Source organism: Balaenoptera ricei, chromosome 3 (genome assembly GCF_028023285.1).
Source record: "Balaenoptera ricei isolate mBalRic1 chromosome 3, mBalRic1.hap2, whole genome shotgun sequence".
In the NCBI taxonomy this organism is placed as follows: domain Eukaryota; kingdom Metazoa; phylum Chordata; class Mammalia; order Artiodactyla; family Balaenopteridae; genus Balaenoptera; species Balaenoptera ricei.
Window position 1 is genome coordinate 69523700 of NC_082641.1, and position 27430 is coordinate 69551129.

General features: G+C 37.4%; 1 protein-coding gene, 1 long non-coding RNA gene and 1 other non-coding gene across 3 annotated transcripts in view; 2 read left to right on the forward strand and 1 right to left on the reverse strand.

Annotated features, from left to right (window-relative positions):
- The window catches only part of LOC132363687 (uncharacterized), a 220980-nt gene extending 203790 nt beyond the window's left edge, over positions 1 to 17190 (reverse strand). The window contains exons 1-3 of the long non-coding RNA XR_009502639.1: positions 17116 to 17190; positions 15332 to 15704; positions 11122 to 11182 (exon numbers count right to left, since the gene is read on the reverse strand). This is a non-coding gene — a long non-coding RNA (uncharacterized LOC132363687). The remainder of the gene's footprint in view (positions 1 to 11121; positions 11183 to 15331; positions 15705 to 17115) is intronic.
- Positions 17191 to 17295: 105 nt separating this feature from the next.
- On the forward strand, positions 17296 to 19390 carry LOC132362365 (cytochrome c oxidase subunit 7C, mitochondrial). The gene is made up of 3 exons (XM_059916721.1): positions 17296 to 17486; positions 18277 to 18405; positions 19252 to 19390. Exons 1-2 carry the CDS (start codon positions 17412 to 17414, stop codon positions 18391 to 18393), a joined length of 192 nt encoding a protein of 63 aa, XP_059772704.1. The 5' UTR covers positions 17296 to 17411; the 3' UTR covers positions 18394 to 18405; positions 19252 to 19390.
- Positions 19085 to 19147, forward strand: LOC132364208 (small nucleolar RNA Z39). Its single transcript, XR_009502754.1, has one exon. It is a non-coding gene; the product is annotated as a small nucleolar RNA Z39 (small nucleolar RNA).
- Positions 19391 to 27430: the final 8040 nt, after the last annotated feature.

The following is a 27430-nucleotide window of genomic DNA, read 5'->3' on the forward strand; positions in this document are numbered from 1 at the left end:
CTTTCAATTTACCCTCTGTTCTTAAATAATCATATCCAAGTCCGTTGCCTCAAATCAATTCTAAATTGAAGAGGCTCTAAATTAGTTCTATCTCAGAATTCTTCTCTGAGGTCCATATCCACTATGGGCAATGTCTATTTAATATCTCTATTTGGATGTCTGGAGCTGCTCAATTTCAACATATTCAAAACTGAACCAAAGTTCATCAGTCCCCAAGAACTTCCAGTTTTACCTCCTAAATATCATTTTCATATTCATTTATCTTCATCTCCATTGTGAACACCCCAATCCAATCTACTAATAGTAGATCAAACTCTACTATCACCAACAGCCTTCCCACAGGTCTCCTAGAATCCATTCTTGGCCCTCTCCTCATCATTCTTAACTCAACAGCCAGAAACAGTATTTTTAACACAAAGAAAGGAGCTTGGAACAAAGGGAATGGTCAAATAGATCTTGCACTACTTTCAAATAAGATAAGTGACCAGAGAAAAATGAACAGAGGAGCTAACAAAATATAGAACACTGGTGATGTTGACAAGATTAAGTAGAGTGGTAGAGATGGAAGCCAGAATGGAAAGAGATGGAGCAAATAATAGATAAGGAAGTAGAGATACTATATGAAGACAATGAATTTAAAGAGTTTATGGACTGAAGCAGAGAAACAGGGCAGTAGTAACATTGAAATATTGAATCAAGGGAGAATTTTTTAGGGGGCAGAGTAATATAAAATATTTGTATGCTGGTGGATCCATCATGCCCCAATAGGACAGAACCAGGACAGATAAAAAAAGGCAGGTTTCTGGGTTTTGAGAGGGAAATTATTTTACATAAAATTTGTGGTTCACAGAACACTTCTTCATCCAAAACTTTGGCCCTATAGATGAGACTGTGGTCAAAAAGGGGCAATTTAGCAGCTAGAATAATGTATTCCCACTCCCTTCCCTCTCGTCTCACTCCAGGGCTGATGAATGTAAGGTGCCAAACTATTTGAAATGGCTCTTCACTAAGAACTCTAACTGAAAGGCATTAGAGAATGATTATCTAGAACTCCACCAGATTATGAACTACTGCCACTTGCTCCTTCCTCTGAATGTTAATAATACTCAACTGTATTGATCCTTACTAACTATATAAATAACAAAATGAGGGACAATTCGCGTCAGCCTAATGGAGTGCCTAGTGACCAAATTTTCTTAGATTTCTGGCTGTAGGAGTTATACTCCTAATATCCACACACTTTCTGACATGAAATTATACCAAAATGTGAAAGTAAAAGCAGTGGAGCCCTAGAGCCAGCCCCAAAGAGTAGATGAAGGGATGAAATAATGAAATTATAATAACGAAATAATGAAAACAGTACCAAAGTTTCTTTCCTTGTAAACTTGCAACTTCCATATGTTTTTATTTAAAAGCCCAGGCACTCATATTAAGCTGAGTTCAAAACCCATATAGACCCCACCACTTACCTGTAGGGTAACTTTGAGCAATCAGTGTTCTGGAAAGGTCAGATTTCCTTGCCTGAACAATAGAACCAATTTTTTTTTCAAGTTCACATTGACATATTTATTAACATCAGCTGATTTTAATTATTATTATTTTTTTTAACAACAGCGCAAAACTGTTCCAAGGAAGCAGTTTCACATTCTGATGACTTTCTGAGATACTGTTCCACCACACCACATATGAATTCTTATTAATAACACATGAAAACATTTTCTTCAAGAGAAAAAAAAGGAAAAGGAAAAGGAAAGAAAGGAAAAAAGGTAGGAAAAGAAGAAAGAAATAAGATTTAGAGTTAAAACTCACTGGATTAGATAGGTGAGGTTTGCTAGAAGGATATACTGTTGAAGCAGAGTGGCACATCCAGGCTTATAGTCTTAGTGGTTTATTTTAACCAGTTACTACTAATATATAGGCCCTGTAGCAGTTAACACTGACTGACTTCTCACATGCCCAAAATGAGCCAGGAGAAGCCAGTGCTGACAAAGAGGTTCAATAGTTGGCCTATCAGACAACTAATATTATCTTTAGCAGAATAACTCCTTCAGAAAGGCCTGGCTGAAAACCTTTTCATTTCTATTGTCTAACCTATATGCACTTCAGGGTTCTTAAAAGTCATCTTAAAAAAAAAAAAAAAACAAAGAATGTATATCAGTTTCTTATTTAATGTGGCTGTAAAAGGCATTTAACAAAATACATTTGCCAAACCTTGTTCTAGATTTATTTAGAAAGAAAAAGCTAACACTCTATCTGTAAACCAATGAACCTAATGTTTCTGTTTCGTTTATTATTGTATTATCTAAATATAGAGTATGGCTATAGTAAGGAGAGGTCAACTAAAGTTACTCTTTTATTATGTAATATTATGAATACAAGAAATTGGATGAACTGGTGAAATACTATGTATCCATTTGTATTAATAATATGAATGCTTGTAAATCTTTGACTGACAAATGTAAAAGTAAAACATTTTTGTCTTCCAAACTTGCTATTTTAAGGGTAATGATATTAAAATGAATCTCTCAAAACTAAGTGTAGATTTTTTTATTGTCAGTCTTTGAAGGTTGGTGTCTTCCTTCACATTTTACTGCATTGGCAGTAGAAAGTTGAGTATTTTATCCGATTCTGGAGAAAAGGTAGCATTCTAAACAGGAATAATGGTTGACATACTTTTTTTTAAAATAATGAGCAGCTTATTCCCATTAAGACAAGAAAATTACTACTGCAGACAGTCATAACTTGTAACTCTAATTGCAAGCATTCTGAAATGTCTGTTTAGGAAAATTACCTTTAGAATACTTAAGGACTGCTTTGAGATATACAAATTACAGATTGACAAAATTTTTTCTAGGAAGCTAATGAATTATAGATAAATACAGCTTGATCAACAGTTCAAAATAAGTTGCTCCGTTAACTTTAAAGAAGGTAAGTATATTTTATTCCATTACCTATACTTAGTGTTTGTTTTAAAACAGCTCAGACACATATGTCTGACAGAACTTAACTCAGTGCCTCAATCTAGAAATAACTGTCAAATTTAATGAATGAATGATTCAATGAATGAATTAAACAGGTAAGTATGTAATAGAGAACATTTTTAGAGTCAAAAATAGGTGCTTCATTAAAGGACTGATTTAGAACTACTTTTTGCATTTAAGATGTTAATCTTCGTTGTACCAAAATTTCCTGACTCGTGTCATGTCTTGCATCTCCGCCATTGCCTGGGCTTGGTGTTCTTCCCCTAAGTGCCCACAGCATGCTATGACCTCTTTATCATTTACTGAACTTTGTTATAATTATCTTCAGTGTCCTCTACTAGTCCGTAACCTACCTTAGAGCTAAGGTCTGTATTCCTAATAGCCAAGTAATATATCTAGTATCTATCATTGTGCCACATAATATGCATCATGAAGAACCTAGTGTCAAGATGGGAATAAAGACACAGACCTACTAGAGAATGGACTTGAGGATATGGGGAGGGGGAGGGGTAAGATGTGACAGGGTGAGAGAGTGGCATGGACATATATACACTACCAAATGTAAAATAGATAGCTAGTGGGAAGCAGCCGCATAGCACAGGGAGATCAGCTCGGTGCTTTGTGACCACCTAGAGGGGTGGGATAGGGAGGGTGGGAGAGAGGGAGATGCAAGAGGGAAGAGATATGGGAACATATGTGTATGTATAACTGATTCACTTTGTTATAAAGCAGAAACTAACACACCATTGTAAAGCAATTATACTCCAGTAAAGATGTTATAAAAAATAATAATAATTTGAATGAATTAATAAACAAGCTCATCTGGAATGGAGTGAGTGACTTGGTATAGAGAGACTGGGAGGGCCAGGGAAGGCTGCCCTCAGGATATAGTAGTACATCCTAAAGATGAGGAGTCTTTCACCAAGCAGAGGGGCAAAGGGACATAGCTTAGGCAAGAAGAATATTGAAACATATGAAAACTGCAACCTGAAAATTTTTGGTAAGCCAATAATTCAGTGTATCTAAAGACCAAATGCACTAGGAACTTAGAAAGATCTTGCAGTCTTTGGTGTTGGTGCCCTGGCCAGATCCCCTCAGCTTTTCTGGTGCTCCACTGTTATGGGTTAAATTGTGCCTCCCAAAAAGATATGTTGAAGTCACAACACCTGGTACCTGTGAATATGACCTTATTTGGAAATAAGGTCTTTGCAGATATAATCAAGTTAAGATGAGGATATTAGGATGGGCCTAATATGACTGGTTTTCTTTCAAAAAGAAGGAAATTTGGGCACAAGACACACAGAATGCCATGTAACAACTGAGATACAAGCCCACTGCCTGATCCCAAAATCAATGGCAGCACCTCATTCTGTTCCAGCTATATATTGACGCATTAAAAACCACCTCAAACTTAGTGGTGTAAATGACCATTTCATTATGCTGATAGAAGTTAGATATACTCTGGAATAAAGTTTCACTGATGAAATCCATGCAGATTCTGATCTTTAAGAACCACATCCATGTGCAACCCCAAGGTGATAGGGTGCCACTATCAAAGACAGACTACTGCGCTGGGAAGACCAGTGGTTTCACAAGCTTGAAAGTTATTTTTGGCTGTAGCTTGTATGTCTGCATCTATATCTCTTTTATCCTTAGAAAATAGAATTTAATGATCAACAAGAAAAACTGAAATCTGCATTGCTAGCAGGTAGAACATGTTCCTACTACAATAATTCTGCTCTTTTACTATGGTTAATTTTCTGCTTAATCTCTTTAAAGTATTTTATAGTTCAAAGTTACACACAGTTGTAATTAAAATCCAATAAAAAATCCATCATTCTTTATGATTTCTGGTCCCATTTACGCATATATAGGCAAGAATATTCACAGACATAGCAAACTGGGCATTTTTTAAATGTGCTGGTAAAGAGAAAGAGAAAGCTAAGGAATATTAGCCACTTTCCTTTTTTCATTTACATTTTTTATTAGTTCTAACATATTCTTTGTACTACACAATATAAAATAAGTATGTGAATTCAATTGGTTGAAAGTATTGACAATCATTAGGAAAACTCGGAATCGAGGTAATTAAATGGTGAACATCTTCCAAAACATTCTCTTCTACCCTCTGGTTGCATAAGAGTAAGCTCAAAAGAAGTTCAGCAATTACCTCTCTGTTCTCACTGTGCTGCCTAAAACGAGTGCTCATTTAATAATATAATGGGATTAACTTTTTAAGGTTATATAATTTGGGAGATTTTTCTTCAGTCCCTTCATATTTTAATTACTTAATCCATTTCTTCCTTTTAAAAAAAAGCTATCACATACTTAAGGAAATAAATGTTTGTTTTAAATAAACAAAATATTAGGCTGAATAAGATTAATAAAATTTCATACTCTATTCTTTTTTGTGTCAGTACTGAAGCACTTGTTAGCCCATCTTATTTTTAAAACCACATTACAGTTTTTTACCAATGAAATTTGAAAAGGAGCAAAAAAGTTTAAGCAACATTATCTTTTTTTTCTTATCAACGGAAAATTGATGAACTTAGAAACTGTAGCTTTGGTCTCTTATAGGCCAATTGTTAGTCAAAGAAAATCTATGCACTGTTAAATTTTAGATAACACTGGAAACTGTCTATGTACTTCCATCTTAAAGTTAGCTAGTTATTAATAGACACCTAAAATATTGTATCCTATTGAAGAAAAATTAACTGTTGCTTATTGGTTGATCACTTCTCCTTTCAAAATAAATTTTTAGATTTAATTTTTGTTGTTTTTTAAATTTTTTTATTAAAAATTCATAATATGCTTATTCCTACAAGCACCAAAGTGAAGTGAAATGGAGTATTAAGGCTTGTGCTAAAATCTATTTGTTTTTTTAGTTATCTGCATATTTCACAAGGAAAAGATTTGACCTAAATCCTATATTCCACTTTGGTTACTTTTTTACTTTTAATATTATTGCATTAGTCCCTTAAAATCATTTTGTACACTATAACCAAAACATAATATACTACATATTCTTAAAACTATGAGGTAGCATTTTCTGGGGAAAATGATTATAAATTTTCTGTATTTGTTTTCTCCAACATATCCAAATTTTCCTTACATTATTTACAATCTTAACTGGCTTATTAATAAAATCACATACCCTTAAACTATCATATCTAACATTATGCACTGCATTCACAAATAGAATCATTAGTACAAAAAAAAAGCTAAAATTATAAAGTTTCAGCATGGATGCCTTAAATTTCTCTTTAAAGTTATACTTGCACAGTAATATGTTTGAAAGAGATAAAAATTATTTAATATTGCCAGAAACAATAATATTTTATTAAAACTTAATTAAAATATATCATGTTTTCTTATATTTTCAAGTTGAACATAGCTTTCTAACCAACATAGAAAAATTGAAACTGTTGGGTTGTTTAAAGATTATTATTGAAGATGGTAACTTCAAATACCTAAATAAAAAACATTATAATCTAAAATATGACATGTAGGACTTCCCTGGTGGTGCAGTGGTTAAGAATCCACTTGCCAATGCAGGGGACACGGGTTAGAGCCCTGGTCCAGGAAGATCCCACATGCCGCAGAGCAACTAAGCCTGTGTGCCACAACTACTGAGCCTGTGCTCTAGAGCCCACGTGCCACAACTACTGAAGCCTGTGTGCCTATAGCCCGTGCTCCGCAATAAGAGAAGCTACCGCAATGAGAAGCCGTCACGCCGCAACAAAGAGTAGCCCCCACTTGCTGCAACTAGAGGAAGCCCACGGGCATCAACAAAGACCCAACGCAGCCAAAAATAAATAAATAAACAAATTAATTAATTAATTTTAAAAATAAAATAAAATATGACATGTAAATTATATAGTTGAACTCATGCCAAGGAAAGAAACGATCTAAAAACTACCATAACTTTATAATACTCACATGGTACAGAAACCACCTGAATATTTTAAATTTTGTCCACAACATTCTCTCCTAATTAAACAAAAACAAAGAATTTTCCTCCTCCTCATGTTGTCTGGAATTATCTGTAGAAGCATTATTCCTTTTACTTATGCTTCAATTCCTATTAACTTGGAAAGTCTTCAGAGAACATTAGTGCTCCAATATAATGTCAATGGTTTACATATTAAAAACTTATTAATTTTAGATCTCATAAAAGTCTCTTTTTTTTTTCTCAAAAAGAGGGTGTGTTTTCTGGAATCATGGAGAGGAACATGCAGAAAAGAAGAGCCCACAGAGTGGTAGGAGCGTAGCAGTGTTCAGAAGCTGGAAGACTAACAGCAACGTTTTTCTACCTACGAGTTGTGTTTAGTAGGTACTGTTTTCATAAACAACCAGGTGTGACCTTGAAATCAGAAGCTAGAAAATCAGTGTAAAGCTTCTAACTTAGAGCAACGCTGGAGGAATACTTTCCTATCTTCCTTCTACTTGAACTGAGAGAGAAATAACCAGCTATTATCTGCACTAATATACCCACTTAAAATGGTCATCATTGTAACACTGGGTAACTGTGTGCACAGGTGAGGAAAAGAAGACTCAGTCTTGGGTCTAGATCCTCCTATTTCTACTTATTTATAACATTCTATGATTTTTTTCTTCCTCTATCAATCTGGACGTTCTCTCCACCCTACCCCATTAAGTGGTAAGTCCCTTGAAAAGAGAAAAAGGAGTCAAGGACCATTCTCAGATTCTGGGTTTGGATGACCAGGAAAAGGGAATGACACCCATAAAAAGGAAAATTGGGAAGAAGAGTAGCTTTGTCATATAGGATGGAGGTACACTAACGGAACACATTCACTTGTACAGAGACTGAGTCTATGGTGCCATTAGGACTTCATGGGAGAGCTTATCATTAAAACTCTTCAATGATGGCAGCATTGAGAGAAGTCAGGTTAAGTACAAGAGATGGAGGGCGTTGCTTTTACAAAGAAGATGGTCAATTTGGCACCTAAGAGGGAAAGGTATGAGAATTTTTATCCTATTATTCTTTTTATCCTATTATTTTTATCAAATCACCCTGTCAGACTTCTTTGGTCTTTATGACTCAGACTTTCGAATCTATCATTTTATTTTCCTGATATATTTAAACTTGGCATCCTTAATCTTTAACACCTCTTTCTATAATGATTTTTGTGGAATTCCAACTTATTTAAAGCTGTAAAGTTATTTCGATTCTGTATCTGTGTATTTTCCACCAAATTTTCATAGTTTGTATGAGAGAGAAAGAGAGAGAAAGCAAAAAATCTTGTTGTAAACAAAATTATGCAATTTCTGCAAATATTTTTTTTCATCTTGCATGTTGTTCTAATCCCTTGCTGCTTCTAGATGTCAACCCCTCCCCCCCTTCCCTGGTAATCTTGCCTTCTAGAAAGGCCTTAGATTGTGAATTTAAATAAAACTCTTACTTCTCTTAACATGTATCTAAGCCTTTGTGTCAAATATTAGAAACAAAGATTTTACTTTCCTCTTGAGAATGATAGGAAAAGTATTGGAATTTTTTATGTCCCTGAAGTCAGGGTTGTCTACATCCCCAATACATACCCAAGACTGCTCTCGCAGGTAGATATAACTCAAATCAGTCATTTCACTTCAGGTAGTTAAAAACCTGTGTCCTGGGAAAATCACTTTTAATTCATCACCTGTTTTTATTAACCATAAATTGCCTTTATCCCTACCCTCTACCACCATTTCTTCCCTTCAGGATAGGATTGCTACATCAGGAATGAAAAGAGAATGGGAAAAAAAAAAAAAATCAGCTTTTGAGTTTCTGAAAAGACTTTGGAAAATTCCACGTAACACAATAGGATGAGCAATAGGGATTTTGGATCTCACAACCCCAGATATTAAGTGTCAAAAGTCAAATTTGTGGGACTTCCCTGGTGGTGCAGTGGTTAAGAATCCACCTGCCAATGCAGGGGACACAGGTTCAGGCCCTGGTCCCGGAGGATCCCACATGCCACGTAGCAACTAAGCCCATGCGCCGCAACTACTGATCCCACGTGCCACAACTACTGAAGCCTGCATGCCTAGAGCCCATGCTCTGCAACAAGTGAAGCCAACGCAAGGAGAAGCCCGTGCATTGCAACAAAGACTAGCCCCCACTCACCACAACGAGAGAAAGCCCACGTACAGCAACGAAGACCAAATTCAGCCAAAAATAAATAAATAAATTTTAAAAAAACAGCCAAATTTGTGCTGACAGTTATGCTACAAGAACACAGAATCAAGCCTTCTTTAACAACCACTTCCACAAATTTTTCCCAGTTCATAATAATCTACACTTCTGTTAATAATACAGTATATAATAATAATAACCTACACTTCTTTAATAATCCTCTTACTCAAGGCTTCCTGCATGATCTGGGTTCCCCTCCTCCTGTTAAATGAACAATGTTCTGGTTTCCTCATCTGGTGAGTAGAGCGGTGTTCTGTCACACCTTAAGTTTATATTCTTCTTTAAAAAATTATTTTATTTACCTTTAATGAACTGCAGTAGATGTTTACAATCAAATGCTGTGTTCACCTTTGTTATTCAAAAAGTGCACAAGGTCTAAGTATGGAGTTTCATAGCTCTTCTAGGGAAGGATAGTGAGAAAATTAGGAAACTAGAAGAGACAGAATGTCTGTTTTTTTTCCTTCAGAGGATGGTCTTCCTTGTGGCTCTAGTCAGGAAAGCCATTCCTTTCCAATCAAATGATGATGGGATTTCCTAAGGAGCTGATTTTTTTCTCTTAATTTTACATCAAAAGCTGAGGAACATGTGATCAGGCCAGGAGGGTAGGCATGCCTTGGTGGCCTGGGTGTCTTGAGAGCTAAATATCTTTGGGACATGTGAACATAGACTGCATAGTCTTAATACGAAAGCTGAATACAAACAGAGAAAGTGTGGTAAGTATGATGAAAGTAGGAGTGATCTTAGTATAAGGAAACAAGGGGAATATAGCAGCAGCACAGAAAAACAGTGGTAGGGAAGTAATAATAAGAGTTGTTATGTATTGAGCATTACTACTTGCCAGATACAGTGCTAAGCACATGTGTTCATTTAATTAAAAACTAATTGTCTATTTCTAAAGGTAGAACTAAGGATAGGTTCATTACCTTCTAAATGAGTGGGTCTCAGAGAACACAGATTCACAAGGCAAGAATAAAACAAAAGCCAGCTTTAATACCACTTCCCATCTGCCCTGGATTCAGTGTGGAACAGAGGGGAAGATCAACAGAAGCTTATAAATCTTCAACACTACAGGCAGTGGATGGCACACAATGATGGCAGAGAAGGGAGTGGGCAAAGTGCCAGTGGAATGCAGAATCCTAAGGTAGTTGAGCCTTACCTTGCTGAAAAGGGGGAAGTGTAACAGTTCTGCCAATGGATCTCAGCAAGTGCAAAAGCATTGGCTCAGATCAAGTGTACGTTCTGTTGACTCACCTTGCCCTGAAGAGATGGCCGTAGAGCAGTGGTTTTCAACCTAGAATGATTTTGCCAGTAGAGGGGACTTTTGATGATGTTTGGAAACAGATTTGGTTGCCATAGCTTGGGAGGGGTAGTGCTACTGGCATCTAGGGGGTAGATGCCAGAAATGTAGCTAAGCATCCTGTATAATGCACAAGACATCACCCTCAACAAATAATAATCTGGTCTGTAATGTAAATAGTCTCCTGCTGAGAAAATCTGCATTAAGGCCTACTTTTATAGGACTGAGTGCAGTTTTGGCTTTAATTGAGAATATCTGAGCATCAAGGGTTAGCGTGCTCCGAGGTAATTAACAAATCAATCCTTTTAAAGTATATTGCTACAAGTAAATCATGGGTGATTGTTGTTCTATATCTTAATTGTGATGCTGCTTAATGAGTGTATACAGTTGTCAAACTCATTGAACAGGACACTCAAAACAGACGTTTTATTGCATGTAACATATGCCTCAATAAAGTGGATTTTAAAAACTAAATCATGATCTACACTCAAAACATAGTATTTGCATTTAAATTCAAACTACTACACTATTCATTAATTGTTTTCAGCATTCATTGAGTGTCTTTATAGAGGATACTTAGGATGATACATAAGTGATCAGAAAAAAAAAAACCAACAAAAAAAACCATTCTCTATCCTCAGAGAGCTTACCTTATAGTAGTGCATCAGTTTTTTAAAAAATATTTCAGATCTACATATTCCAGTGGCCAAACTGTTGAGAAAAGACAGAAAGTTAATTAAAAAGTGGCACGTGGAGGGGGATCCCCCAAAGGGGGTTGTCACTGGCCCATTTGCTAATAGAACACTCTGAAGCAGCAAATATCTTAATTGACACTTTGTATGGTCAGGCCACTCAAGATGGTTATTCTCTTGCTCTCTGTACATCCTCTACTCGACCAGTCCTTGCTTCACTCACATGACTATCCAATCCTCTTAATTGTAGGGCTTAATCAGTAAACTGCCTACATGCTTGTCCCCTGCCCCAGCTGCTGGTTTCCCTGGTAACTGATGAGCCTACCTGAAGTCAGTTCCCCCTATAAATGGTAGCCTCCTTCTCCCCTAGTATTGAGAGTAGTGAGACTTGCTGTTGTGTCCTTCCTGCCATCTGCCTTCTGCGGTCTGCTGTGGGGTGTCACTCCAGGACATTTTGCTGCAAACTCAGTAAGCTCCCCTATCCACTAAACTGTTGATGTTTCTGTCTCTATCTCTGGGTGCTTACTTTGGTTTGGAGGTTGGGTAGTTACAAGGCTTGCAGGCCTGAGGGGTGCAGCCAAACACCCTTCTAACAACCCTGTAAAGTACGTAAGATTACTGTCCCCATTTGAAAGATGAGGAAAGGTCATGCAACTTGCCCAAAGCTAAACAGTTAAGGTAGATCTTGGATTTGAACCCATGTCATTCTGATTCCAGGTACAGTATATTGCCTGGAGTGTGCAACTCTGGGGAAATGTGCAGGAACAGGAAATTACAGAAGAATTATGAGGATTTGCAGTCACTGTAGCAAAGTGCCAAGATAACATATAACCACTGAATATTGAATTCTTGCAGAAGTATTCCATAAGATTCCAACAAGAAACTAGAAGGTCTCTGTAGAGGACATGCTATGTGTTCAACCAAACCATTTCCAATTTCCTCTCAGACACACAGAAATCTGTGTAGCATGTGATTGGTTTGGATAATAGATTATAGGCACAAATAGCGCATGCCACCTACTAACCTGACCCTTGTGTGAGCCTCTACCTTCTTCTTAGCATGGTGGCAGGCAGGGTCAATCCAGAGGATTGAGTGGAGGCCCAAGAAGATGACAGCAATAGAACTACCAAGTGGAAGACTGCATGCTGAACATCTGATTCAGATTGAGACATAAGTGAGAAATAAATCTTTATTGTGTTAAGCCATTAAAATTCGGGGATCATTTGTTCCATTAGCTAGTTTTAATTACATTACCTAGCCCAGGCTCCATAAAGCAAAGAGAAAAATCAATAAAGTAACACTAAAACAACTTTCTATGTGAGGAGAATTTATAAGTTATTAGCTTATTTACATGCTAATATTGTTTCAGAAAACATTTGAGGTATAGAACAAAGACACATACTATATAACAAGATAAAATAAAATTGGGTAGAAAAGTGAAGCAAAGCTAAATAAAGAAGAGAAGGGCTTCCCTGGTGGCGCAGTGGTTGAGAATCTGCCTGCCAATGCAGGGGACACGGGTTCGAGCCCTGGTCTGGGAAGATCCCACATGCCGCGGAGCGACTGGGCCCGTGAGCCACAATTACTGAGCCTGCGCGTCTGGAGCCTGTGCTCCGCAACAGGAGAGGCCGCGATAGTGAGAGACCCGTGCACCGCGATGAAGAGTGGCCCCCACTTGCCACAACTAGAGAAAGCCCTCACACAGAAACGAAGACCCAACACAGCCAAAAATAAAAATAAATAAATAAATAAATTTAAAAAAAAAAAAGAGAAGATGGAGCTAGGAGTAAAGTACCCAAAATACAGTCTCCACTGAAGGTAGGTCACACATTTGGCTCTAAGCTTTCTAGGAATCAGTATAAGGAAGAAATCGCAATAAAGTTTGTTATTCACAGCACTCATAAGGCAAAAGCAAATCAGCTACTCAGGAGAAGCATGTTTATTTTAGACCAGAGAGAAATTTCTCCTATGGATCCTCATAAAAATGACACCATGAAATATATTGAAACACATCCTCAAAGAAAAAAAAAATCATCCGCATAGTAAACCCAGCAAGAGTTTCATAAGTCTGTTGCTTATAATATCCCTTAGTTCAAAGTGGTAAGGAGATGCTGAACACAATTCAGGGACAATGATACAGTTTTAAATGCTGTTAGTGAGGGTATAGCTTAATTGAGGGATGTGAAGAGAACTGGAAATTAAGCCTAACCCACTTTGTGTAATTTTATAATTAGTTGAAATGTTTAAAAGAACTGTTTGGTGAATTCACTAATAATTTACTCAAAGTGCATAAATGTTATTCTCAAGAAAACCCATTTTTCTTAATTATAAGCCCAAACCAAAAAGCCAAATACAAAAGCTGTTATAGCATAAACAAACATCTTTCTGGACTGTAAAGAGGAACATTGTCTAGAGGAACAAAGTGCCTTTGATCAGATTCCTGCAATCTCACCTGAATCTGGTAGAAATGTAGCAGCACTTTATATGCATTGATCAGCAAAAAAAGGGCCTAGTTATAAACCAAGACTTCCAGATAGTCCTTATTTGCACAATTCTTTACACAACAACATAAGTAATGCAAGAAAGTTGGTTTACTTTCAAGTATCTCCTATGTTTCTCTTACTTGTAACAAAAAAGGATTTCTTTTTAGAATGATGCATTAAATTCATTTTCAGAATCCCCTTCCTCATTTAAATTATGTTTCCTTAAAATAAATGAATGAAACTATTTGATTATTTAGTATTCCAGTTATAGACACAAGCAGGAAATGTCATAGTGAATTTAAAGAAAACTAGTCAAAGCAATACCAAGTATCATTGCAAACTAAGTCAAGAAGGAGATGGAACATAAATATAAATACAATCATTGATTTTCAAATTGAGAAATGTTATTTTCTGTGCTCACCTTGTAAAAATGTACCTACCTATACTTGGCAATACTCAATAACAAATAATTAAACTATAAATTAATCTTTAAAAAGTGAATCATCCTTAAAGCTTCATTGAGATTAAGCAATAAAGTTGGAATAAAAAACATGAAAGGCTTTTAAGGAAAAAATGGTGTTCAAAAGTAATAAAGCAAGATGAAGAGTAAAATATACAGCTTGATCACATAAGCATTTTTTTTTCTTTTTTGCAGAAATTTTTCTTCCAGTTGGTCATCACTAAATCATTTGGAAGGCTGGCAGCATATTTTCCAACCCTAACTGCCTCAGTGGAATCACATTTTCTCCTTTCCTAAAACCAGGGTTTTTTTCCCTCTACAAATGTAAATTTCAAAAAAAAAAAAAAAATAGTTAACACAGCATTCTGACTTTAATGCTACAGTAGCAGGAAATTCTAAAAACTTGAGACCAAAAGAAACTTTTTAACTTGAGTTTTTCAATGTAGGACAGAAACATATAATTTCTTCAGTAAACAATTTAAGTAAACTCTAACCTAGTTCCTAAAAATCTAATATAGTAGCTGTTGAGACACATGACAAATATTGTACTTTAATTTTTAGATATATTGTTCTATATAATGTAATTTCAGTTTCCAAAGATTCATGTGGGTCCAAAAAGCACATTGCTTACTCTATGATATACATCCTATTCACTATTAAAATAATTGGATTTTATTTTTAAAGTACAACTTGGGAGTAAACCTCATGTCCCTAAAGATCTTTTCTGTTTTGTTCCAATCCATGAAATGTCTCATTTCTCTTAAAATTCATTTTATAGCAGAAAAGTATCATACTGAATCAAAAGGTTCTCAAGGGTGATTTGCATTTTCCTTGCCAGCCATTATGACTGAATTTAGATTGTTAGGCTATATGTATAAGAAACTGTGCATGATACATGTTCCAGGTTTCTACCCCTTTATAACAAACTACCCTAAAATTTAGCAGCTTAAAACAATTTATTATTTTCTCTTATAGTTTTGGAGGCTGGTGGGTTCAGCTGAGCAGTTCTTATTCCAGTTATTTACTATTGCATAACAAACTACCCCAAACTTAATGGCTTGAAAGAACAACCATTTAATTATGCCTCACAAATCTGTAGATCAGCATTTTGGGCAGGGCTAAACTTGGCAACTCTTCTCTACACAGTATTGACTGGGGTCCCTCAGTGATACTCAGCTGGCACCTGGACTGGACTGGAGAATCCGAGATAGCTTCACTCACATACCTGACACCTGAGCCGATCCCCTACTTTTTTTTGGTGCATTCTTGAGTACTCTTCAGGAGGCCTCTCCAGCAGAGTAGTCAGACTTCTTACATGAAGCTCAGGGTTGCAAGGGCAAATGTTCCAAAAGACAGGAAAGGAAGCTGCCAATATCGTAAGGCCTGGGCAGGATACTGGCACAGCATCACTTACAGCAAATTCTCTTGCTCAAAATAGTCACACAGAGTCCATCCAGATTCAGGGAGAAAAGGCATAGACCCTATCTCTTGATGAAAAGAATTTGCCACGGTCTTTAATTGGTCACAGAGCCCATGAGGAGGCAGACAATTTCAAAGCCATATGCTAGAATCTCTCTTGGAGTTCCCTTTGGAGTTAGCTGAAAGCCAGATACACAGACAAGCATCAATTAATGTGAATTAGAAGTAACAATAAACCAAATATACAGGAGATATTACTTACATTAGACTGAAAAAGAGAATTCAGAAAACATTAACTATTAACTGTGAAAACATTTCCCAATTATAGTTAAATCATAATCCTTTTAATACATAAAGACACTGATGCGGACTTTTAAAAAAACTGAATATCATGCATCCTCTATCAATTAGGAGGAGAACACCAATTATGCACTACATGCATCTCTACTCAATTACAAGTTACTTGTAGAAATAAAACGTCTTCACTTTTGTTCATGTTTTTTGTTTTCTGTCGAGGTGAAACATGGCTTTTCTCTTTCAAAAGCTAAAGAAAGATTAAAGCATACACTTTATAACCAGTTTTCAAAGCAAGACTTAAATCCTACTCGACTTTATTTACTGCTGCTGTATAAATGAGTCATCTGAAGCAATGTACACTCTGCCACAGATGAAAACTTAGGTTAGCAGGGCCTTTCACAATCTAACCTAATACTTTCCCAGCCTCATTTATGACCAGTTTCTTCCAATACCCACTAGTCAAAGACTACCAGGAATACATCTGTAAATGAAGAAGCTGGGTTTATTACTCACTGCAGTAAGGGAGACATAATACCCAGAGAAACCCTGGGGATCTCAGTAAGGTGTTAGGACTTAACAGGCTTTGGGCTTCTTTCCGGTGACTTTTGCTATCTTACTAAATTCTACGTAGGAGGAAGGAAGACTAGCCTACGGTTAAGGTAATTGATAAAGAAGCAGAAGTCATCGTATTGACTGGGTATGGTGATGTTTGGTCATTTTTGTGACTTGAACAATGTTCATGTTTTGCCTATGTTCATATATAATAGAGTGATCTTATTTCCTTGAGCCATCACTGACAGGAGAAACTTTGATGTGCATGTCCTCTTAAATTGTTTAGGTTCAGCAGGAGAACACCAATTCCTGGTCCAGGCTGGCTCCGGATCAGAGGCTGCTTTCTCTTCCACACTCCCAACATGCCATACTCATACTGGCCTTGAGTTTTCTCTTCCCTCTCTTCCTACTTCTGTTCTACTTAGTTCTCTATATCTCCAGGAATCCTTCCCTTCGCACTTCAACTCAGTTTTCTCTCTGAAATCCTTTGTACTGCATATTATTTGGTTACTCGTGTTTACGGTTCCTTTCCTTCCGGTGAGATCAGAGCATATACATCTCTCGCAGCGCTGGCAGAGTAGTACTGCAAATCACAGACACTTAGCATACAGTCACAAAAAAAGAAAAGGGAGAGGTTTATTTTCATTTTCCATAAACTAGAACACACATGGTGAAACTGCTTCGCTAACTTCAGTAAAATCGTTCTAGAAACAGGCCCCAAGAACCCGGACAAGAACTCACGTTCGGAAGAAACGCTGCTGGTAAGTATGTTCTGAGCCTACCAGAACTGGGCGAGACTACATTTCCCACAATCCTTCAGGGCCGACAAGGCGCTACGATGTTCTGAACTACAATTCCCACAATCCTCGGGGGCGCCGCTTTGTCGCATCTTCCGAGAGCTCTGCCCCATTTCCCATCTTCCCTTTCGGTCCTTGCCCACAGGGGAACAAGGTCGTGAAGAAAGGAGTGCTGGGTGTGCTGCCGCCATTTCTTCCGCCTTAAGTTTCTGCGCCTTTCGCAGGGCTTCCAACAGCGCTATGTTGGGACAAAGCATCCGGAGGTTCACAACCTCTGTGGTCCGTAGGAGCCACTATGAGGAGGGTCCAGGGAAGGTTAGTATGGAAGGGGCCTGGCTCCGTTGGGTAGGGGGCACTTGGCTGCGACTGGCTGAACTCCAAGGCCGCCTTTGGGCCGTGGAGAGAGAGGTGGGAAGCTGGGGTTTTTATCTGGGACGTCGACTAGCATTCCAGTTCCTCCAGGGACCAGGGAGAAAGTTCAGGACCCTGGCTGCGCGCCGTAGTCGCGAAAAGGAATGAGTAGGTAAAGCCAGAGGCCTTACCTCACATTAGTGCTCCCCCATTTCCCCCTCGCGCTCCACCCCACCCTTCAACATATGGAGGGCCCTGAAGCGCCTGGCTGCAGGTATTGCGGCTTAAAGCCCAGCTAGAGGTCACCGGACTCGAAGTCAAAGTCATTGAAACGTTGAGGATATGAGGGCCTGTGGTGTGGGGCTCGTCTCCAATTAGTTGACGAAATTAGGAGTATTAACCGTCCTTGATTGAAGTTGGTTTGAGCCTCAAGTATAAATAGTTTAAATCGGGTAGTTAGCAGTAACACCCTCCGAGGGTTACCTGAAGCCTAGTATTAATGGGCCGAGAAAGGGTGTAGAGGGGTAGAGTTGATGAGTAAAGCCAGGTATTTTTTTTACCTTCTAGTGTTTTGTGTGATGGAGGTCACAGGATTTGAAAGAGAGTGTTGAAAAAAGTGTTATGGTATATGGCATATATATAACCTGATTATGGAAAAATTAACGTTTCCTGTATACTTATTTTTGATTTATAAAATCAGATGATTCGAAGTTCAGTTTCTGCTCTCTTTTTTTTCCTCTTTTTTTCCCAACAGAATATACCATTTTCAGTGGAAAACAAGTGGCGGTTACTAGCTATGATGACTTTGTACTTTGGGTCTGGATTTGCTGCACCTTTCTATATAGTAAGACACCAACTGCTTAAAAAATAATCCATGAGACAGGTAAATAATTAATGCATTTCTAATCTTCGCAGAGGTTTCCCCTTTTTTCCTTTCTTCCCTTACCACGCCCCCCAAAACCACAAATACACTATTGTGTGTTGTTGTAATTCCTGAAGTTAAGTGTGGGTGTAGCATTGAGGGAGACAGGTTAAACCTATAAACAGATGTATCTTTGCCTGAAAGCCAGTGTTTATTGAGTGCTGCTGTTTGTCAGGCAAACTTTACATTAACAAGCTCAGGTTGGCTACCAGGCAAGACTGAGGTGGATGATGTTAACCTGATCTGAGACCAAAAAAAAAAAAATGTTAAGTTGCCCAGTATTCCATAGCTAGTGATGGTGGACCAGGATTTTTACCCAGGCAGTCTCGTTCCAGAGCTCAGGTACTTGACCAGGTAAAGTTCTAGTAAACTGATTAATGCTAATCTATCTTGAGGGCAGTGTATGTTAGTATATACCTGAAGGAATCTTGTGTGCAGCAAGATTAGCAGATTCCCTGAATGAGAAGAAAGGATTTATTTAGTTAAATTACAATCAGAATTTTCAGCAAAAGTAACACTAAAGGAAGCTCTGTGGGATGATTGGAATAAATTCCAAAATATACTTTGGAAAAGAAAGACTTTACTTGTCTTAGTTTAGAAGGGAAATGATTTATCCAAGCCATTACTTGGGAAGACTCTGGTGCATGTGATGAAGAAAATCAGTATGAATAAAGTCATGATACTGTAAACGCTTTCTGATGTACCAGTCATAAATTGAAGGACAAACAGTATATTAATGAAACTACATATTTCTGTTAAATGAATGGGTTCTTTAATATTGTTAATTTTTTATGTTTTTATTCACAGATACGAAGAGGAACATTTTAAGATGTGCAGTCTCTTTGAAAAAAGGATCAAACTCTTGAACTCAGCATCCTAGATATGTTTGTAAATAAACATAGCATAAATCCTTAATGCCTCTTCTCTGAAATATGGAACATGATAATTGAGCATGTGCTTGTTTTTTTTTTGTTTTTTTTTTTAACATGCTCCAATTTGCCTCATCCACCAACCTAATACTGTTTGAATTAAGAGTCTCTTCCATAGCTTTCAACAATGGAGACTTTGCTTTCTCCGACCAAATTATTCATAAGGACTGCTCACAGGTATGCTGGAAAGGGGGCAAGACTCTGCAGCCATGGACAGTACAAATTTACTAGTCCATCCAGAAGATGAGGTTGCTTGGCTGTTGAACTTGTCACTACATGACACATTGAGATGGAAGAGAACATATATAGATTCACACTGTTATCTTGGATGAATAGACTGTGTTAGATTAGGATTTTTTTTTTTTATTTTAGCTGCATTGGGTCTTTGTTGCTGCACTCTGGCACTCTGGCTTTCTCCAGTTGCGGTGAGCAGGGCCTACTCTTTGTTGCAGCACGCGGGCTTTTCATTGCGATGGCTTCTCTTGTTGTGGAGCACGGGCTCTAGGCGCATGGGCTCAGTAGTTGGCTCGCAGGTTCTATAGCACAGGCTCAGTAGTTGTGGCGCACGGACTTAGTTGCTCCGTGGCATGTGGCTTGCATTGGCAAGCAACTTCTTAACCACTGCGCCACGAGGGAAGTCCCTGCTTACTTTTTATTTGGGTAATATTGCATCATTAGTTTCTTAATTAAATATGTACATGATTTAGCTTGTTTCTTGGTTTTAAATTCTGAATTTTAATTTTTGATTCCTGGGTCAGGCATTTGTTGGTAATTCATTATAAAAGAAATGCAAACTTTGTCCTGTAATTTTTTTTTTAATTTAAAGGCAGAAAAAAGGTACACTTTTAGTCTTTTTTTACTTTGAGGGAGTAAATTCATTTTTCTCCATGAGTGATAATTAGTTGATCATTAGGAAAACCGGTAGTGTTAGCAGATTTAAGTTCAAGAGCTTCCTTTTTTTTCCTCTAGACCTGTACCCTAAAACTGAAATTTTTGCCATGATAAATGTGCTACTGACCAATGTTAATCTTGTTTAGACTGAATGAAAGAACTATTTGAGGGACTTCCCTGGTGGCGCAGTGGTTAAGAATCCGCCTGCCAATGCAGGGGACATGGGTTAGAGCCCTGGTCCAGGAAGATCCCACATGCCAGGGAGCAACTAAGCCATTGTGCCACAAATACTGAAACCCACATGCCTAGAGCCCGAACTCCGCAACAAGAGAAGCCCCCGCTCGCGGCAACTTGAGAAAGCCCGCGCACAGCAACGAAGTCCTAATGCAGCCATAAATAAATTAATAATTAATTTAAAAACAAAAAACTGAAATGGAATGTAATAGCATGTGAGACAATATAGGAAATATTCCCATTTTATTCTGGAGCTTGACTAGTAGAAATGGGTTACGAGATGGCTCTGATTAGTAGCTGTATCAGTGAATCACAATTATGAATAGTGAAATGCTGCTTACCACTTAAAATATGATGACTTAGTTCCAAGGGCTTTATATTAGGGCAGGGGGAAAGTAATAAGCTACTGAATATTTTAATCCCAGTTTGGTCACTAGAATACCTATCTTTAGGCTCTTCAGTAATTGCCTGGCAATTACTTAGATATGGATGCAGTTTAGTCTAAATGACTTTGTCCAACTATTCTATGTATTTGTGTGTTGTTTTTTGATTATCCATTGATGAGTCAGATGTTCTGTGCTTGGAGAGTTTTTCTATATAACATGATTTCTACCGTTTGGAACAGTAGAAGCAAGAGTAAGAGTTTAGGGTTCATATAATGATTTTGAATTCTTGGTTCAAATCTTTGCTAAATTACAAATTTAGCCTTCAGGGTTTTCTTGGAGGAAATGGGAATAGAGCCTTCTTCCTATTTTGAAATTCATTGAGCTATATAAAAACATTTTAAGTCCTGGCAAGTCCTAAATGAATAATTTTTTTTTCCCTGATATAAAATATATCAAGAGCCGAAAGTAACTTAGTATTTTACAGCAGGGTCTAGGTAGAAAATGTCATTTATTAAATTTCTTTCTGAATTGAGTTAAAGTATTTGAGTGGTGTACACGAATGAGATAAAAACCTCCCTTTCCCGGGATAAGAATATGGTTTACCCCATCCCCATAAAAGGCCTTCAACAGGCAGGCTCTTAGTGTGTAAGTATATTGAGTGATAGAGGCTAGACAACTTTTTAGTTTTCGTATTGGGGTTCTCCAGAGAAACAACCAACAGCATGTGTCTATAGAGAGATTTATTTTAAGGAATTGGTTCTTGCAGTTGTGGGGGTCTGTCAGGTCAACAATCTGTGGGGTAAACTGAAGGTTGTAGACCCAGGGAAGAGTTGATATTCCAGTTGGAAGCCATCTGCTAACGATTCCCTCTTTCGGAGAAGTCTGTCTTTTTCTGTTAATGCCTTCAACTAATTGGATGTGGCTCACCCACATTATGGAGAGTAGGTTTTACTGAAACTGTTTAAGTAGTAATCTCGGGAATTCCCTAACAGTCCAGTGGTTAGGATTTGACAATTTCACTGCCATGGCCCAGGTTCAACTCCTGGTTGGGGAACTAAGATCCTGCAAGCCATGCAGTGTGGCCAAAAAAAAAAAAAATGGTAATCTTATCCCAAAAAATATCTTAACAGAAATATCCAGAGTAATATTTGGCCAAATATCTGGACACCATGGCCCAGTCAACTTGATAATGTAAAATTAACCATCACAATTTCATATAAGCATGTGACTTCAGTTTAATTTTTTTTTTAAGTGTTGGCTTGAGTTTTTAAAACCATCACAGAATACTGATTTTTTTTCAATTTTATGTATATATTTTCCCCCTGCACTGGTTTTTAAAAGTTCAAGCCAACACCTAAAACCACAAGATTCCCATAAAAATCGAGATTCTCTTATAAAAGGTTACACTGGGTGAACACATACACACTTAATGAAACTATGCTAGGCCAAGTGTACCTCATGCAGAGGCTTCCCTGACTCCAGAATACCTGATTAGGGATTTTGGTTGGGGGCTGAAACCCGGGAATCATTTTAAGGAAACCAGAATTATTACTTACGTAGTTAAGCTTTGGCCACCCTAACGGGAAGAATCAGTGTCCTACATTTTGCCAGAGAAGCAGTACAAAAGGGGTTAAGAATATGGACTCAGGACTAAGATTTGACTGGATTCAAAGCCAGGCTTGACCATGTTTCAGCTCAACTAGAGACTATCTCTGCCTCAGTTTCCTTGTGTATCAGAGTATCTATCTTAGGATATTGTGAAGATTAAAATAGAGTGCTTAACTCAAAAACAAGTGAGGTAGAGGAACTAAAATGGACATTGTATAAATTGTTCAAGTTAATCCCAAGGCCATTTGGCAGTTATAGATTGGTATTTTCAATTACTAAGTCTAGCTACAGTTCTAACCAGTTGTCCAGCAAATAACTTCAACCTTAACCATGTCCAAAAATGCCTGGAATCATGGTAGTTAATGCAAGCTGATCATGTAATAAGCTGTCACCATCAGTAAAATTAAAACTCTTTAACATGGCATTTAGTCATTTCTGTATGGTTTCAGCCTCACCCTGGCCACAGCTCCAGTTTTGTGAACTGCCTCCACGTATTAACTTAGCTCAGGTGCCACCTTTTTCTGTAGTTTTCCTTTGCCAGTTCCTCCCAAACATAATATACTTGTCTCCAACACCCTGTAAACAGCTTTATAGTTAACCTTGGCAAGTACTGTAATCACTGATTTCCCTTCCTATCTCCCAGACCAGGGCAGCTTTTACTTATTCATTTATACTACATGTATAATTTAAGTGATCAGTGAACATTTATTGAATGAATTACTGAATTGAAACCAAGAATAGCAAAATTACCTAAAAGCAAACCCCAGACTTTCTAGTCTGTACACCAAAATGGTGTATGTGTCAGTGTTTTCTGAAGAAAAATGAATTTTTCCCAGGTAACTTTATTAGTTGAGTTCTCCAACCAAATAATAACAGTTGTTGCAGACTCAATGAGATTAAGATTTTCTGCCAAAGTGTAACTTAACTATGTCACTGACCACACTGTTTAGTCCATCTGATGTTCTTTGTAGATAACCTTCCTTGAAAGAAAATGTGTATTGATTTACATTCTGACAGTAGCTGTTGGTCCTGTTTGAGACCAACATTTTGAGAAGCACTGGCTTAAAGGGTTAGGGAATATGTCCTACATAACAAAAGATAGAGCTCAGAGAATTTAAGGGCATTCTATGGAAACTCGGCCTATTGTCTGTAAACTATTTCTTTGTCATGAGATGGCTGCTACAGTTGCAGGCATCCCATGCAGACTTGACAATATCCAGCAAGAAAAAAATCTGTTCCAAGTTATTTTTAAGAATGAAGAAAGATTTCCTAGAAGCCCGCTAGCAAACTCCTTCACCGTTCATTGGACACAAGGGTTATAATATATCCATTTCTAAATACAACACTAGCAAGGGAAATGACAGTCACTGCAGTGATTACATTTGAGCAATTAACATTTTCTTCCAAGTCTTAATGTGAAAAAAGTGGAAACTGGAACAAACCAGCATTCTAATAGAAAGGGAGAAGAAAGTGGCTATGGGGTGTGTAAAAGACAATGCTTGCTGCAACTATTCTGTAAAGTAAACTGAGAAGATGGACCCCAATGTCAAAATGTAATAAGCCTTTATTTTAGTATAGCCAATTAATAAAGTCCATAGCATAGGTCTTTAGAGTATAAGATTAAGCTGATTTTAGAAAAGAGGAGAAATAGTGTTAATTCTTGTTTTGTCTCTTTTCAATAGAAAATAATTTATAGTAAATAAAGCTTTTACATGATTTATACTCTGTCACATCAAACAATTAAAAAATTTTCATCCATTACGAAATGAAACTTTGTTCTCATAGCTGTTAAAATTTTGTAGACCAGAAGGAAGATAGCCATTTTCTTTGTATTACGTTAATACAGTGAAGATTTTTTTAGTATATAATTATAATTTACAGTTAATTTTGGAGAGACTTCTTGAACTCATATTTGAATATGGGTACAAGCTATCTGGGTCTTTCTCTAACCTGGTATTGTAGTCATTAGGGCTTTTCAAGAATATGCCAGTTCTATTTCTGTATGCATGGCAGGATTGAACTCTGTCTCCTTTGCTTTGACATGAAAATATGAGAAGAATGATATGTTGACACTTCATGGAAGCTTTAGAAGACAGTGTACAATTCACCAAGTTCCCTTACTCCTGCTGCTGGGGTATAGCCTTCATTAGCCTGGGTTCCTGAGGGACTAGTAGTACAGCCCTTTGTCAAATGTATAGAATGAGCAAGAAACTTTCTCATTGTTTTCAGCCCCTGGGGTTTGAGGGTTGTGACTGCAGCAAAGCTTGGCCTACTCTCACTGAAATACTTGGGTACCCCATAAGACCTTGAAAAGGATTACTTCTCTATATCTCTGAATTTTTAATGGTAGACATCTTTGTCAACTCGATCTTCTAAGGACTCTTCAAAATTTAAAATGAATTGTATCTACAGTTACAGATTGGTACCACACAAAAGCATGACTTGGTAGTAAGGAAAGATCTCTTTTCAGCACTCCCATGTGTGGACGAAGGGCCAGATTGATGGAGGTAAATAACTTTCTACTTTCAAAGTGGTCTTTTAGAGCTGCAGTTTTGAGTAGCTACCTACTGTGCATTTACACCTTGTCTCATTTTGATGGATCCCACTTAACCTGATGGGCAGGTTTGTAAAAATTAGAAAAATGTGGGCCTTCTTCCAGGTGCGCACAGCATGCCAGAGCACACTCACTCCCTTGTCCAGTCACCTTCATTGTGTATTGTACATTGGAAAACAGTACAACTCAATGTAGCATTCCTGTAGAAAGTCATCTCAAATTTAAGTTTGTCAGCTAAAATTCACCATCCCCTCCCAATTTTCAGAGATCTGACAAAAGGCAGGTACCACAATAATTGATATTGAATAATTATTCAAGATTTTAATGGGCCCTATATCCTTTAGAATAAGCTTTGTCTTTTTTCTTTGCTGGATTCCAAAACTTACTACAATGCCAGGTAAATATTAGGCTTTCAACAGTTATATTTAGATAGATGGAGGTAGGATGACTATCAGTTGGGTTTAATAGCATTTCCTAGTATATGAGAAGCCAGTCTAGGATCTCTTTTGATGCCTAGTAACAGGAGATGATCAGTTAAATATCTATATATTGATAAATTTATCAGACTTACACCTTTAATTTGTTCAAATTAATAATATCAACAAATATTGAATAATATCTTCATCTTTATGTTCTGAGAACTTTGCTCAATGCAGTTGTATCTATAAACTATGTAGTGTGAAATCTCTTCATGCTCACTACCAAAATCAATCACACTTTCCTCAGACGGGGTACATAAGTTGAACCATATGAAACTACCAGTACTACAGATGGCAATTTTTGATGGTTCAATGGTCATAGTTTCCCTTCTCAGCTACTGAACCATGCATAGAGGTCCTTTTCTTCATACACGTACCTATTTGGGAAGCTGTGGATTTTCCCACCATCAGAAATTGATTAAATAACTTGTATACACTCTGTGTAGCAGAGTTGAAACTGTTTTACCTGGGTATCATTATTACTAATTAAAGAAAAAGATAATTTAAAATCCTGAACTTCTGCCTTTTCCATAATAGTCAAAGCTTTGGGGGACACTGCTGTCAATTACAGTACCAACAATACTTTTTGATGCACATAATAGGATGAGTTGACAACAAGATTCTGTCTTGCAGTGTTTACCAGTATGGAAATTAATACGAATTACCTGGGGAAAAAAATTGTTGGAATTTTAGAAAGGAAATTCTAGATATCTCCAAGTTATCACAGAAAAAAAGGGAGCTTCCTGCTGTAGACAATGTTTGTGTCCCCCTCAAAATTCATATGTTGAAACCTGATCCCCAAAGTGACAGTATTTGCAGGTAGGGCATTTGGGATGTGATTAGATCATGATATTGGAGTCCTCATGAATGGAATTGGTGCTCTTAAAAAAGAGACCCCTGTAAAAAATTAATAAAATCCAAAATTAAATAGAGTCGAGAGACCAGAAGGAGGAGCTCTCTCACCCTATGATAATAGCTGTGCCCAACTGGAAGAAGAAAGACCTTTTTCTTCCTCCTTCCTCCTGGCAAGGGCTCTTTGTTTACTATAGCCCTCCCAGCTTTTTCTTCCTTCCTTCCTCCTGGCAAGGGCTCTTTGTTTACTATAGCCCTCCCAACTTCCTTTTCCTCTCTATAAAAGCACTCTTCTTTCCTTGCCTTGTGGAGACTTGCACGTGGCTCACCATGGTTGTAGACCTTGAATTGCAATTCTTTGCTGATCCTGAATAAACCCATATTTGCTGGAGAAATATCTGGCAGTCTATTTGTTTCAGGTCAGCACCCCTGAGAGTTCCCTAACCCCCTTCTGTCATTTGAGAACACAGCAAGAAGACATATCTATAAGCCAGGAAGCAGGCCCTCACCAGACACCAAATCTGCCAGCACCTTGATCTTGGACTTCCCAGCCTCCAAAACTGTGAGAAATTTTTTGTTGCTTATAAGCCACACAATCTGTGATATTCTGTTAAAGCAACTCAAACTAAGACACGTCCTAAGTCTAAATTTCCCCACATGCCCTCCAGAGAAATTTACTGATCAGTAGGAAATGCAAATTCACCCATAACCTATGCCTTTAATGTAACTAAGTGTGATACTGTGATTTATAATTTCTATTTATAAATATATATATGGTCATTCAAAGGACCAAAATATATTTGTCATGTATCTTTGGTCTTTATCCACAGTTCTTGGCTCACATCTCCCAAAACCTTGGCAATTTCCTGAGCCATAAGAGCAATGGGAGCATTTTTGTTATAAAATTTGCTCTCTTGTCCTCAGTTCCTGAAAATACCTCAGAGCCATGAAGGTCAAATGGGTGTCTTGTTATTCATAACAGCCCCTTTCCACCACAGCTGGGTTTATGTTAATGAATGTGACTTTTGGAAAACACCTAAGGATGATGACTAG

Coding starts and splice junctions, on each gene's coding strand:
- LOC132362365 (XM_059916721.1), top strand. CDS start 17,412: ATGTTGGGACAAAGCATCCGGAGGTTCACAACCTCTGTGGTCCGTAGG. Junction 17,487..18,276: donor ATGAGGAGGGTCCAGGGAAG/GTTAGTATGGAA, acceptor TTTTCCCAACAG/AATATACCATTTTCAGTGGA.